The following is a 13,211-nucleotide window of genomic DNA, read 5'->3' as shown; positions in this document are numbered from 1 at the left end:
CTGACACGAAACCAGCGGGGTACCACGTGTCGCCGTGCTCTCCAACACTCACGGACAGTTTCCGCCTTGATTCGACAAGTTCGAGGTGGGGCGTCGAGGCCTTATGCCTCGAGAATTCGCGCCCGATTTGCAGCCCTAACCAACAGATGGCGTTTGTTGTGCAGCCGGCGTCTCATTCGCTCAGAGACATCGGGGCTGCACGAACGTGAGGAACCAAGGTTACCACGCTCAAAGACAAGACACGTCTTAAATAAACTCCGAGACGCCAAGGTACCTGACCTTATCTCACCCCGGCTAATAATTACTACTTATGTATTCGGGTACTGGGCCACCCAGATCCCAGATCCATTGAGCAACTTCACGCTCTGAGTCTATTGATGCGGTTGCGTGCTGCTGCTGCACCAGTTGCTGACATCCAAATGTTGGTTCTCACATCGAGCCACAAGCACGTAGTCATCTCATCCATTCGCTGACATCCCACCCCAGGGAGGATGCCGGGTTCATACTTCTCATGGGCCTGACTGGGTCGGGGAAAAGCACCTTCATATCGCGCTTAACCGGCCAGAACACCCGCGTCATAACAGGACACAGCTTAGCATCCAGTCAGTCACCCGCCTGAACCCACCCGTGTCGGAGTCGAAAAGTGAAGCTAACATCAGCCATCTGCCGGCTGGCAGGCACCGTCGACACCGCCTGCTACGCAGTGCAATACGACGAAAAACGGGTAGTCCGCCTAATCGACACGCCGGGCTTTGACGACACAAACCGATCCGACACTGAGATTCTGAACACAATACTCGTCCAGCTCGCTACGCTGTGCCAGGCTGATCAGCGCTTCCTAGGAATAATCTTCCTGCACCGCATCACAGACGTCAGGCTTGCCGGTTCAGCGACCAAGACCTTCAACATCCTCCAACGACTATGCGGCGCCGGAAACTACAACAGGGTCATCCTGGGCACCACTATGTGGAGCGATGCCAAGTTCAGGAAAGGAGGAGAGGAAGCTGCCATTGAGCGAGAGGCCCGGCTCCGCGAGTATTGGGAGGACATGTTCCAACAGCAGAGCAAGATGGCGCGGCACGAAGACACGGCAGAGTCGGCTTGGAGGATCATCGGTACACTGATCGACAGTGCAAGCACTGGTGGCTTGCTTCAGATCCAGCGTGAACTGGTAGTCGATAAACTTCGGCTCGATGAGACCGAAGCAGGCCGGTATGTGCGGAGGGAGCTTTTGCTGGCCCAGGAGCTCCTCGACCGAGAGCTCGCGGAACTTCAAAGGATGGTAGCAGAAACGGCCAGACTGAGAAACGAGCAGGCACGCCGCGCCGCGAGTTGCGAGGCAGACATCGGCGAAGCCAAAGAGCAGCCGGCGCAAGAGCTGGATCGTTGGAAACCCGAGACTTCCCGCGTGCGGAGGTTTGATGGCCAAGACTCTGGCGGCGAAATGTCGGATTGCCTGAAGCAGCTTGGAGTGTGGACTCGGCGCGTCTTTATTCAGTGGATATTTGATCAGTGGCCTCGGCCATCCGGTTCCGGCAGCGCAGGATCTCTAGCATGAATCACGAGAGGTATGATGATGGGTTTCCTGAGATCTTCCAAGCCGGTTGCAACTCCCAACGGCGGACAATGCATGCTCTTGATATGTGGGAGCCGATAAGGGACTCCAATCAAAAGAGCTGAGGTGGAGATCGATTGTCGGATACAGACGCATGTGTGTTGCTCTTCATGTAATTACTCTACCACAAGGGGCGTTTCCGTCTTTAATAAAGTAATCACGCTACCTAAAGTACTTTGCCCAATCTCTACTACCTACACAACAACGCCCAACATCCCAACACGGACCTCCATCAACGACATTTGCAGCACATTTTACTTGCTCATGTCGGAAACGCCAGGGAGCACCTTCAACCACCCATCCAGGTCCTCGTGGACCCGCCTCTGGAGCTGGCACTTGTTCGCCTCGGTGATGCTCTGCGACTTGAGCGTCGGGCAGTTGAGCCTGTCCTGGATCAGATCGCTGTTGCAGTTGGCGTCCATGGCCCGCTGCAGCGCGTCGCCCTTCCAGCCAAAGATGTAGTCGCCGTGGTTGCCGTAGCCCGTAGCGTCCCCGAACGACCACACAAACGGCTGCGACCCGTCGGTCGGCCACTGCGACCGGTCGTTGAACGGCCTCGTATCCCAGTACGTCTCGTAAAAGACCTCGGGGACGCGTACGGGGTGCGTCGACGGGCAGTTGCGGTTGACCGGGTACGCGACGTGCGACTTGTGGTCGGGGCTGTCGAGGTTCCTGCCGTCCCAGCAGGTAGGGAAGCGGACCGTTACCATGATGCCTTAGGTTTGTGTGTTAGTGTATGCGCGTTGTACGAGGAAGAGGTGGGCTCGGCGCGTTGAGGCGAAGCCGGAGGGAGAGGACTCGATACTTATTGTCAAGGCCCGGACAATGGGGAGAAACAATTGAATTGAATTAAGGGCTTGTAACAAAAGAGATCCACTTACCAGCAGCACATGGTTCCTTGGGGAAGTCGTATCGGTACCCGGTCCGTGTAAAAGAAGAAGCAAGGCAAGTGAACTGGAGTGCCGGGTTCTGGCGCGCCTCGGACTCGGTCTTGTACGACGGGTCGCCAACAAGCATGCGGAAACCAGGCTTGAAAGCTGTGACTTTGCCGCTCGAGAGGTAGTAGACAGTCTGGCCGCCATTGGCAGCACTATAGCCCAGCCCGTTGCCCACTGTGTTCACACGCTTATAAGTGCCGTTCCGGGCCTTGAAGAAGAGGACGGCCGTCCAGTAGTTGGAGAAGTCTTCGGTGAACTGGCAGCTGGTGCAGGTGGCCGTCTGGGAGATGTCATGCTGCTCGTGGTCCATGGTCACGTTGAAGGCATTTCCGCCGACGATTTGGTGGAGGTGGGGAGAAGGGGCTTGGCCTGGGTTGACAAGGCTGAAGGTGCGTAAGTAGGACAGTTTCGTATGTGGTGTGAGCGCACATACGGGTCAAGACGGTCAACGACAAGCTGCGAGCAGGAGAAACGGAGCTGAGCAGCGTTAGCGCTGGCGGCGAGAGCCGCGAGGAGGAATGATCCTCGAAGCATCATGGTGAGGATGTCGAACGACTGCTGGAGCGAACGTCTTGGCGTTGGAAGTGAGACGAAGGGGAATACGGTTGCCCATCACACTCTCTCCTTGCCGTACCACTGCCTGTCTTTATCTGGAAACCCGCTGGCCCGGCCGTCGAGGCGCCCACAATTACCGAACAATCTGGCCGCCAACGACACTGCTAGTTCCCCGTCTATATGAAGCCCCAGCAGTTGATCGACCAGCCTTCATTCTCGTGTAATAAGTAGAGCCAAGGGGATTGGGCATGCATGTCTTTACAGCCCCGTGGGGTACGAGCCGGCAGTCAATGGGATGCTGTCAAGTATATTAGGCTGTGGGCCACGTGCGGGCTGAACTGCTACCCGCTCGGGAAGGACGGCATATTGTTGAAGTCGTATGTTGCAACTCAGTCGGGTATTTTTTTTCAATGTGACTGGTCAATTTAGGGCTGTCACAGGGGGGAACACATGGCGAGCCGTGCCGCCAGCACGCGAATTTTCTAGAAAACGTGCAGCAAAGTCATAGTCCCCGACCAGTATGCGATCGCTTCGCCCAGTTATTCCCGTCATTTTCGGACCATAATATAGATGCCGTAGCTGAAACTTTTGACAAGGAATGGGAAATCCGCGGAAGCCGGCAGAAAACAGCCACTCGTTCAAAACAACCTGGCAAACTGCATGATGATGCCATTACTGTTTGTTTGAAACGTTGTCGTCGTTAAAAATCTGCGTAGAATATGGTGTTTGTATCCGAGAGAAGAAGTACTGTACAATGTAGCCTCTCCCCCCTCAACCGATGCTACCCTGCATCAACCCTTAAATATGCATACCAGCCCCTGATCAGCAGCCTTGATTATATCGGGGCCGCTGAGATGTTAGCTCCCCATGCCAGTTTGTAGTGAACCAGGTGGAAGGTGTATCAAAGAGGCCTAGCAAACATGTCACCTCTCAAGAAACGCTCCGTCATGGACGCCAAAACTGGGTCTTTGCAAAATTACTCCTCCATCACTGAGTCCCGTCCTCGAGTTCCTGGCATCGATCGGATAATATAATTCCCCTCCCGCACTCGCCTCATCCCTTATCCTTGTCATTAGTCAACCATCCATCCACCTCACCACCTGCTTAATTACCACCATACCCAGAGCCGCCTTGAAGAATGATAAGGTGCGTGAGACGACATTAGACATACTTCCCACGACGATGAAATTCAAACCACCCAGATGCTATATAAACGAGAACACGTGTGTTTGTCGTTCTCGCAAGCACTTCAAGCTGTCGCTGCCTGTGAATTTGATCTGATTGGTCTAATCGCGGGCCTAAGGGGATGGCTGCGTCGTTGTTTGATCAACCGAACACAGGTGCCTTGCCTTATCGGGTGTAGGTGATGATCCAATTAAGACGAGTCCGTCACAAGGGAAGAAATGAACTTCGCCTTATCAAGACTGAAACAAGTAGGTAGTTAATTAGCTCATTCTACGAGAACTCCGTCGAGATTTTGGGATTCCCTCTTGTACGCCCAAAGCGCAGATTAATTACCGAAATTGGAAATTTAACTCGCATTTTTCTGTTTTTGGCGAATAAGGGGCGAGTATATGTGTAGAGGTAGGGAAGCGCATTTTGAAGTTCACGCAGTTGTTGAGCGCTAACCCTCATTAAGGCAAATGGAAGGATAGAAATGCCAATGGGAACGACTTGTTTTGTCACTCGTCACCGATGAGACGCTGACTAAAGTATGTAATGTGGACATCAAGTTCTTGTTCCCAGGTTCGCGTGGGCCGAACCAATTGACAACGAGGATGTGAACGCGGAGCGGAGAATCTTTTACGTTGTTGTGCCGTAGCACCGTCATGATCCGCCTCAATCTGCCGAGGGAACCCATTCCGACGGAGCATGGCATGGCCATCCCCAGGCCCCAGATTTTGCCCATGTCGGCATGCGGTGCGCTATCCCCGGAGCGGTCCGAGGACGGGTGGGGCCCGAGGATGTCGTTTGCCTTCAAACGGGGCAATCCTCAACAGTCTCGGAGGTTCACATACCACCCTCCCAAGACCGTCAATACCAGCATCTTGGGGGATTGTTCACCGGTTCGACTGAACCTTCGTAACCATGTCGGCGTCGGCAGAAGACGAGAAGGCCGTTCCGGTGCACCATGAAAAAGAGATGAGGGCGTCCCCTCCGCAGCCCACCTCGGATTTGTCCGATGTCAGCGATATCGCCGAGGCCGCTGAAGAAACGGACCCGAACCCGAATCCAGGGCTCCCCTTCTCGAAAGCGCGGTGCATGGCGCTGGTGGCCACTCTCGCCGGTGCGAGTTTCCTTAATGTAAGTCGCATCCCCTCCCAGTACCTCACCTTACGTCGCAGACGCTCAACCCGATCACAGAGCTTGTCGGGCCAGGCCGTGGTCATCATTCTTCCAACCATAGGCAGAGATCTCGGCATCCCCGATGCCCGTCTCCAGTGGATCGTGTCCGCGTATGCCCTTACGTTCGGATGCTTCTTGCTTCTCTGGGGTAGAGTGGCCGACATTTATGGGAAACGCAAGATTTTCATCTGGGGTTCGGGGTGGCTAGCTGTCACGCTGCTCATCAATCCATTCCTGCCCAACGAGATTGCCTTTGACTTGTTTCGAGGATTGCAGGGACTGGTGAGCATTCTACTGTCTTTCTGCATTCGTGACAGGGGATGACTGAACGTGGGTTAGGGCGCTGCTGCCAACGTTCCAACGGCGATCGGAATACTAGGAACCACCTTTCCGCCTAGCAAGGCGAAGAACTATGCCTTCAGTTGTTACGGTATGGCTTGAGGACCCTGATCGACCACACTGGCGCTAACCCTGAAACACAGCTGCCGGCGCTCCATTGGGCGCGGTGTTTGGGAACCTATTCGGGGGGATAATTGCCCAGTACACATCGTGGAAGTGGGTGTTCGTCGTCATAGCGCTCATGGCCACCGCCATCACCGCAGCGGCCGTTTTCATCATTCCGTCTCCCCGGCATATACTCCGGGAAGAAGGTGCATCGGCCAAGGCGTCTATCGATTGGTTAGGCGCCGCGCTGGTCACATGTGGTATGCTTGCCCTCCTCTTCTCCCTGACCGAGGGCAACGTTGTAGGCTGGAGAACGCCGTGGGTCCCGGCGCTCATTGTCGTGTCTCTCATCCTCATCACTCTGTTCGTCTTCTGGCAGAGGCATCTTGAGAAAACTGGAAAGCTTGCTCCCATTATGAAGGTGTCCATCTTCAGCAGTGGGCAATTCAGCGCTGCTATGGCTATCATGGCCATCTCCTTTAGCAGTTTCAACGGTTTCTTAGTGTACGCAACATACTTCTACCAGGATTTCCAGGGGCTCTCAACCTTGGATACGACGCTGCGGTTCCTGCCTACCGGCGTGTCGGGCGTCATCACTGCCGCTGTTGTCTCCCAATTACTCGCGCGTATTCCGACGTACGTCATGCTCGCGGCTGGCAACATCTGCCTGTCGGTGGCGGCCTTGCTCTTCGCTGCTCCGATCCCGCCAGACACTATATATTGGGCATGTGGATTTCCGGCCATGGTCCTTTCCGTGTTCGGCGCGGACACGGCGTGGCCGAGCCTCATGCTCTTTACGAGCCACTCGCTACCCCAAGCGGACCAGGCTCTGGGCGGTGCGTTGGTCAATGCTATGGGCCAAGCCGGGAGGGCAATCGGTCTGGCGGTGGCAACAGCAATCCAAACAGCTGTGATGGCCAGAGAAAGGGGTGTCAGTGTTGAAGACGCGGGCTCCGTCAGGGAATGGGAACCAGCTTCACTGCTCGGCCTCAGAGCTGCCGAATGGTGGAACTTTGCACTCGGAATCACCGCACTTGCCGTGGTGTTGGTTGCTTTTCGAGGTACGGGCATCATCGGAAAGGCGGGCGGCCGAAGGGAGGGTGGGCCGGTCCAACCTACAAGGCGCCAGGATGAGGAAAGCCCGAAAAATTGAAAATCAGGTCACGGCCAATCATAAAGTATCATTACTGATTTCAAACTGGTCTACGGCTTTCTTCTCCCCTTGGTGTCGTTGACGATCCATGCTGAAACAGATCGTTGACGTTTGGACAGCTTGAGGAGGGCCGTAGCAGATTGATGAGGTCGTTAGAAAAACTTAACTTAAGCCGCGTTCGCGACTAACTAATGGCGAGTAGACTGTTGATGCTAAATATTAGGAATTTTGATTTATTGACTCGACGGCGCAAGTACCCCGGCTCCGTATCGGCGCAGTCCGTGTCCTAATCGTTAGGAAAATCATGCTTCGGAAATGAATGTCTGGCCATGTCACTCGACAGGCTGTCAGTTCGTAATTTGCTCGCCAAGTTGAGCTTGATGATGAGGCTGGAGGTTCTTCATGTCATCAGTAAGTTAGGCTAGGTTCAACTTTCGAGGAGCACACAACTACAAAGGCCTTACAGACTGTAGGTATTACGGATCAGGGAGTAGCTAGGAGTCTGAATGATTTAAAACCACGCATTATATACAAGCCGCACATGCTTCAAAACGAAACTTCTCTTGTATACGTACTGACCGGGGAGGGAAGTCTCTATCATGATGTTCTCATCCCTTATTAATTTGGGCCGAGCACTGCGAATAGTGTACCCTCCTCAGCCCGCTATGTCGACCAACAAGAATAGAATCTCTTCCCATAAATCATATACCGTCACTCTTATCGCAGCTCAGACTAGGCCCCAGGTTTAGCCGTTCGTGGCCCGTCAGGACTAAAACGACACCTCGCGTAACAAACATCCTTAGACCAACACGCCACACATCTAACTATAATCTGTCTGAGAAGCAACGGCCCCCTCCGCCTATCCACCCAGCTACACCGCCCGCGCCAATACACTACCGACTTGGCGCCCCGCCAATCAAGCCTTGCGCCATTTCCAGCACAAAATCAGATGCTACTCTCTACTTATCTTCAACCACTCCCAGCGTCTAGACCTCATCCCAAACCTCTTTCTCAGAGCACTCCCTCCCATAACCTCCCCCACTCGCCCCAAAGCCGCTCTTACAAGTCTCAACCACATGCCATCACCAGTCATCTTCTTGCAGACGGACTTTTAAAAGGAATCCTCCATTATGCGCTTGAATCATTTCGAACCACACTATTTTTCACCAATGATTCTGTTGTGACGGGCCGGCAGATGCTCCTGCATGTTTTGTCAGACAGGAGAGACAGCGGTTGAAGAATGGGGTTAGTTAGCCGTTAGATCTGGGGTTGAGGGGTTCGAGAAGTTTTAGGCTGAGGGACATTCGGTACATGGCCGTGGCGGCTCCTGCAGTTTAGTAGCTTGAAGCTGTTTCTAGAGCAGCTACTATGTCTTTCTAATCAATGCTTCTCCAGCAAGGACAAGAGTTGACGGGATGTAGCAAAGGTAAGAATACTTATCGAGGCAGACCGCTGGACTACCTATTTCGACCTTGCTAGTACTCAATTACAAGTACGGAATCTTGAGAAGCAGACTTTTTCCTAGTAATGGCATAAATTACTGTTCACAATATCGACTTATTCGGGGCCTAGCGATCTTAGATACGGCTTCCTCATATACTGATAGTCTAGACATCCTCACGTGGATGACTGAAGGTGCGGGTCTGAACAGACCGCGGGAGGTTTCCACGGCCCCTTACTTCTCCTTACATATTCCCGAATCCTGGGCCGCGTAATTGAAAGTTGTCAGTGGCTGTTGCTAAGCGAGATGTAGAAATACCGCCACCTCGAGTGTTACCTCAGGCAGGCTTTTGATCATTTGCGTTCTTAGCCAACCAACCAGATTCACCTGCATCTTCCGCGAGTCTCGTTGCGATCGCGACCTAATCCGTCTTTCCGTTTCCGCATTGGGCAGTCCAACTGCCGAGTTATCAACTCACCGTGTTTTATTTGGCATGGTCTCGGAACCACGGCTCCGCCTATATCAATTTAATACCGGACAATCTCGACCCCACAAACCCAGTGGACCGGAATAGACGAGCCCAGATCCGGGTCAACCTGGATACAGCACCCCATGCTCGCGGAACAGGCAAGCTCACATACTCGAGCTCGAGGCACATTAAAGCCCTAGCTCGTCCCCCTGGCGTCAAACCGGCAACAATCCCTAAATAAGAAAAAGCCACTACCGTGCCGTCTACTATCATCAGCACTCTACCCGGTTTCTGTGATTAAGTTTGGTCTTCCCAAACCGCCTTAACCTGTCATTCACCATTCATCATGAAGTCCCTTCTGCACCTCGTCGCGGCCGCGACGATTGCCGTAAACAGCGTCGCAGGGCACTACATTTTCCAGCAGTTTTCAGCGGGCGGCACGAAATACCCAGCATGGAGGTACATCCGTCGCAACTCAAACCCGGCCTGGCTCCAGAACGGCCCTGTGACGGATCTCTCATCCAATGACCTGCGGTGCAATGTCGGCGGCGGTGTCAGTAACGGCACCGAGACCATCACCATGAAGGCCGGAGACGAGTTCACTTTCACTCTGGACACCGCCGTGTACCACGCCGGCCCCGTGTCCCTGTACATGTCCAAGGCGCCAGGGGCGGTGGCCGACTATGATGGGAGCGGGCCATGGTTCAAGATCTTTGACTGGGGTCCGTCTGGCTCCAGCTGGCCTATGAGGAGTGAGTGACCCATTGAACAGTCCATGATGCCGGTCGCTAACCACTTTAAATCCAAAGACTCGTACACGTCCAACATCCCGAGGTGCATCCCTGACGGAGAGTACCTCCTGCGCATCCAGCAACTTGGACTTCACAACCCTGGTGCTCCACCTCAGGTACGAATTAACGAAACAGATATGATCCACCCTCAGACCTTCAATTTCCTAACAGAGGTTGCGCTCCATAGTTCTATATCAGCTGCGCTCAAGTCAAGGTCACCAACGGCGGTAACACTAATCCGTCGCCAACTGCACCCATCCCGGGTGCCTTCAAGAGCACTGACCCAGGATACACCGTTAATGTAAGTCCACGAATGCTTGCCCAGTATGCTGTGTGAGAAGAGAATTGACAGGATATCCGTAGATCTACAACGGCAACCTCGGGAACTACGTGGTCCCGGGCCCTAGAGTGGTAAGTCCAAACCGATCAACCCCTACTCATGATACAGTTGGAATGGCCCGAGCCCATGTACTAACTGGAAACCACAGTTCTCCTGCTAGTCGCTTGGAAGAACAAAATTGACTGCGTTGTGCATAATGAAGTCCCTCTAGCCCTCTACAAACTGATGTGAAGCCGGCGTGTAGTGTTTTTTTTTTTTTTTTTTTTTTGCTTTGCCATGGTGAATAACCAGAGTCCATCCTGCATACCTACCTTAACCACGCCTCCCTTATCTCTAGTCAAAAGGCAGAGGCTGAAGCTTGGACTCTTCTAAGACGATATCAATGTATGTAAGCCGAAGGCGGCCCCACGCGTTCCCTATTCTTCCGTTTCACATTTTTCATCAGTTGGTTTATTCACAGGTGGGAAGCTAGCCTCTCTGCAAATGTACATAGTAGCTTTCATCCTTCGTAACCAACCCACAGATCTCGACGACGGAAAACAACATCGTAGGGTCGGGACTACCACGTCAGTAGCACGCCTGGGATGTAGCTCAGCCAAATCCACGTTGAGAGAGCATCTGGGGATCCCGTGCTCTGCTCGCGAGATAGTCAGCCATGCGATTGTCTGACGCGATCAACGGTATCCAATGAACGTGTAACATCTAATCGAGAAGCGGGCAGTTGATTCAAGCGTCTCTTGGTATTAGTGCAGCCGAGGGGTGGGCTATGTACATGAATGACGTGCCGAATCTAAAAAAACCACTTCCGTCGCAAACGTTTTCCAGCTCTTGGTCCACGCAGATGCGCATCCATTTCATCTAGGGTATTCATGTTGTATATGCAGTACTAATTAATCATTAAGAGGCGCTAAGGAACACCCGTCTCATCGTGGGTTTCGTGACCTTCATCATCCATCGTGTCTATCAAACCGAACTCGCTCAGAAGCGGATGGGGCGGGCTTGCCGAAGCCGAGAAGATCGGCGAGCAATGGTGCCATTCCACGTCGGGGACGACGTGTGCCGCATGCTACCATCAGATGCTGTGTTGGTGCTGGATGCCGTCTGCAGAGGTATTGTAATTGTGGTGGAAGACTTGACTGGATCGGATACCTCTGATGACGAGCTTGAAGAGACACTCGCGGATGCTGATGTTGATGCTGCTGGACTGGATGACATCAATGCTGTCGGGGCACTTGTCGTGACAGTGTGAGTGGTGGAAATGTCGGTTGTGGTTTGGGGCCCGTCGTCGACGGTGTGGATCGTCTTCGTGATGACAATCGTGTCGGTGACGCGTTCCGTGGTCGGCATTGGCACAAAGATTGTGCGGAAGGATGTTTCCGGGGCAAGAGTCTCCACTACGGTGACAGTCACGGTGCGGCTTGGCGGGTTTCCAGTGCTGGAGCCGGAGCCGGAGTCATGAGCCCCGCCGGAACCCGAGTCTCCATTAACGGGCACCACCGAGTATGTTGCTCTCGGTGCCAGACCCTGCGAACTGGCGAGGTGGGCATCGAGAGGCCAACACAGGCAGGCTGGGATGAAAAGGGCAATTGCAGAGAAAAGAAACAAAGGTGGCAGCCCGAAAAGCATCTCGCGCGTGCTGCTTCTGCAAGTGCCCGGCCAAGGATGCAAGCAGCAGGCTTCTTGACTGGGTTGCGGAATGCAGTCCAACCTGAGGGCAAGAGCAGTGGAGGAGAAGAGAACATGATGCAAACCTGAAGGATGATCGTCGCTCTTATTTAGTCCATGATTAATTGAGATGGCTGGTTTTGTTACAGCACTTCATTCGGACAGTTGGTTTGCGGGCTCTAGAAATTCAGGTGGTTGATGGTTCCATTTCGGGCCGTGATCATGGTGCTTCCCAGCCACCCGGACCGGCCAGGCGCAGTCACAGACGTTCCCGCCCAAGTTACGTTTCAGGCACAGAAATGTAATTGGATGATTGATTCTTTCCAAACTTAATCATTCCACACTTGTGTCCACGTTGCCCCGGCCGGATAGAGTAATTCCTCGTGCTCAGCCAGTCAATCCTCTTGCAGGTCAAGTGTGCACTGACTTCCAGTGGTTTCTTATGGGGAGTTCCCGGAATTTGCCCGCAACGCCTTGTCTTGGGCACTTTAGCTTCAGAACCGATCCTCTGCTAGCGGGACTAACTTCAAACAACTTGTCACGCTAATGCTTATCACGGATTTAGCTCCGAGAACCTGTAGGTGGCCGTGGAGGCGCTGGCGGGGTGCCCAAGGCGCGATTCAAAACATAATGTCGAGCTTCTTGATCGATTTGCTTTGATCCTCGGAGTAAGGGGTTCGTTCGCATGGCCCTGGAAAGGCATGATGGCTTAGGAAGAGACAAGGTCTGCCATCCAAGGTCCTGTCGACGGAAATAATAGGCAACGCTAGAGCTGAGAGTTTGGGGTGAAGAGAATGGTTCAAATACCACCCCTCCCCACAGGGCCAACAAAAAAAAAAAAAAAAAAAAAAAAAAAAAAAAAAAAGGGCCATGCTCGGTCGGCCGGCGTGTCAAGAACAAGGCTGTGCCGAGAGCCCAGGCTATTTAGATCGCGGTCTCAAGACGAAGATAATGAAGAATGACGTCCCCGGAGTTCAATGGTTGAAAAGTTTATGAGAACGCTAAGTGTAAATCTGTAGGGCTGTGGCACCCTACCGACGGTGATTGGGGGAAGAGCGATCAAAGGTAAGGAGCGGCAAGGTTCGGGTGGCGCCTACATACTTTGCGGGCCTTGGCCTTGGAGGCCGCTTAACATTAGCGGGCTGGCGAATTAAGACTTTGTTGCTGAGCCACATCGCGACAGAGGCACTGCCTACCGTTGGAGGCAGCCGTTGACCGATTGAGAATGAAATGATAGATCTGCAATCCACACAGCCCCCAGCGCCGTGTTAAGTGTAAATATATATTTTACACATGTTCCCCACCTTGGGATCCTGGTTTGCGCTGGTCAACATCGATCTTTGTTCCTGCTTACGCTCAGCGCGGAAAGAACCCCCCCCCCCCCGCACTGACATCACCACAAGAGGCCACGAAGCCCAAGTTTGCGCGCTGCTTCGCAAACCAATTCCTCACGT

At 53.3% G+C, this 13,211-nt stretch overlaps 4 protein-coding genes across 4 annotated transcripts; 3 read left to right on the top strand and 1 right to left on the bottom strand.

Moving 5' to 3' along the window:
* Positions 1–377: 377 nt before the first annotated feature.
* MFIFM68171_09339 (G domain-containing protein) lies at positions 378–1,558 on the top strand (the record flags this gene model as incomplete). Its single annotated transcript, XM_071064758.1, has 3 exons — positions 378–421; positions 487–602; positions 678–1,558. 3 exons carry the CDS (start codon positions 378–380, stop codon positions 1,556–1,558), a joined length of 1,041 nt encoding a protein of 346 aa, XP_070920859.1.
* A 311-nt stretch (positions 1,559–1,869) lies between these two features.
* Positions 1,870–3,090, bottom strand: MFIFM68171_09338 (Carbohydrate-binding module family 1 protein; the record flags this gene model as incomplete). The annotated part of the gene is made up of 3 exons (XM_071064757.1): positions 1,870–2,330; positions 2,497–2,936; positions 2,987–3,090. 3 exons carry the CDS (start codon positions 3,088–3,090, stop codon positions 1,870–1,872), a joined length of 1,005 nt encoding a protein of 334 aa, XP_070920858.1.
* A 2,106-nt stretch (positions 3,091–5,196) lies between these two features.
* Positions 5,197–7,051, top strand: MFIFM68171_09337 (Drug resistance protein; the record flags this gene model as incomplete). The annotated part of the gene is made up of 4 exons (XM_071064756.1): positions 5,197–5,412; positions 5,473–5,736; positions 5,794–5,884; positions 5,937–7,051. 4 exons carry the CDS (start codon positions 5,197–5,199, stop codon positions 7,049–7,051), a joined length of 1,686 nt encoding a protein of 561 aa, XP_070920857.1.
* Positions 7,052–9,307: 2,256 nt separating this feature from the next.
* Positions 9,308–10,252, top strand: MFIFM68171_09336 (Auxiliary Activity family 9 catalytic domain-containing protein; the record flags this gene model as incomplete). The annotated part of the gene is made up of 5 exons (XM_071064755.1): positions 9,308–9,713; positions 9,771–9,868; positions 9,940–10,053; positions 10,116–10,163; positions 10,241–10,252. 5 exons carry the CDS (start codon positions 9,308–9,310, stop codon positions 10,250–10,252), a joined length of 678 nt encoding a protein of 225 aa, XP_070920856.1.
* Positions 10,253–13,211: the final 2,959 nt, after the last annotated feature.

Source organism: Madurella fahalii (genome assembly GCF_045866475.1).
Source record: "Madurella fahalii IFM 68171 DNA, scaffold_5, whole genome shotgun sequence".
NCBI lineage: Eukaryota > Fungi > Ascomycota > Sordariomycetes > Sordariales > Madurella > Madurella fahalii.
This window is presented reverse-complemented; position numbering and strand designations above follow the sequence as displayed.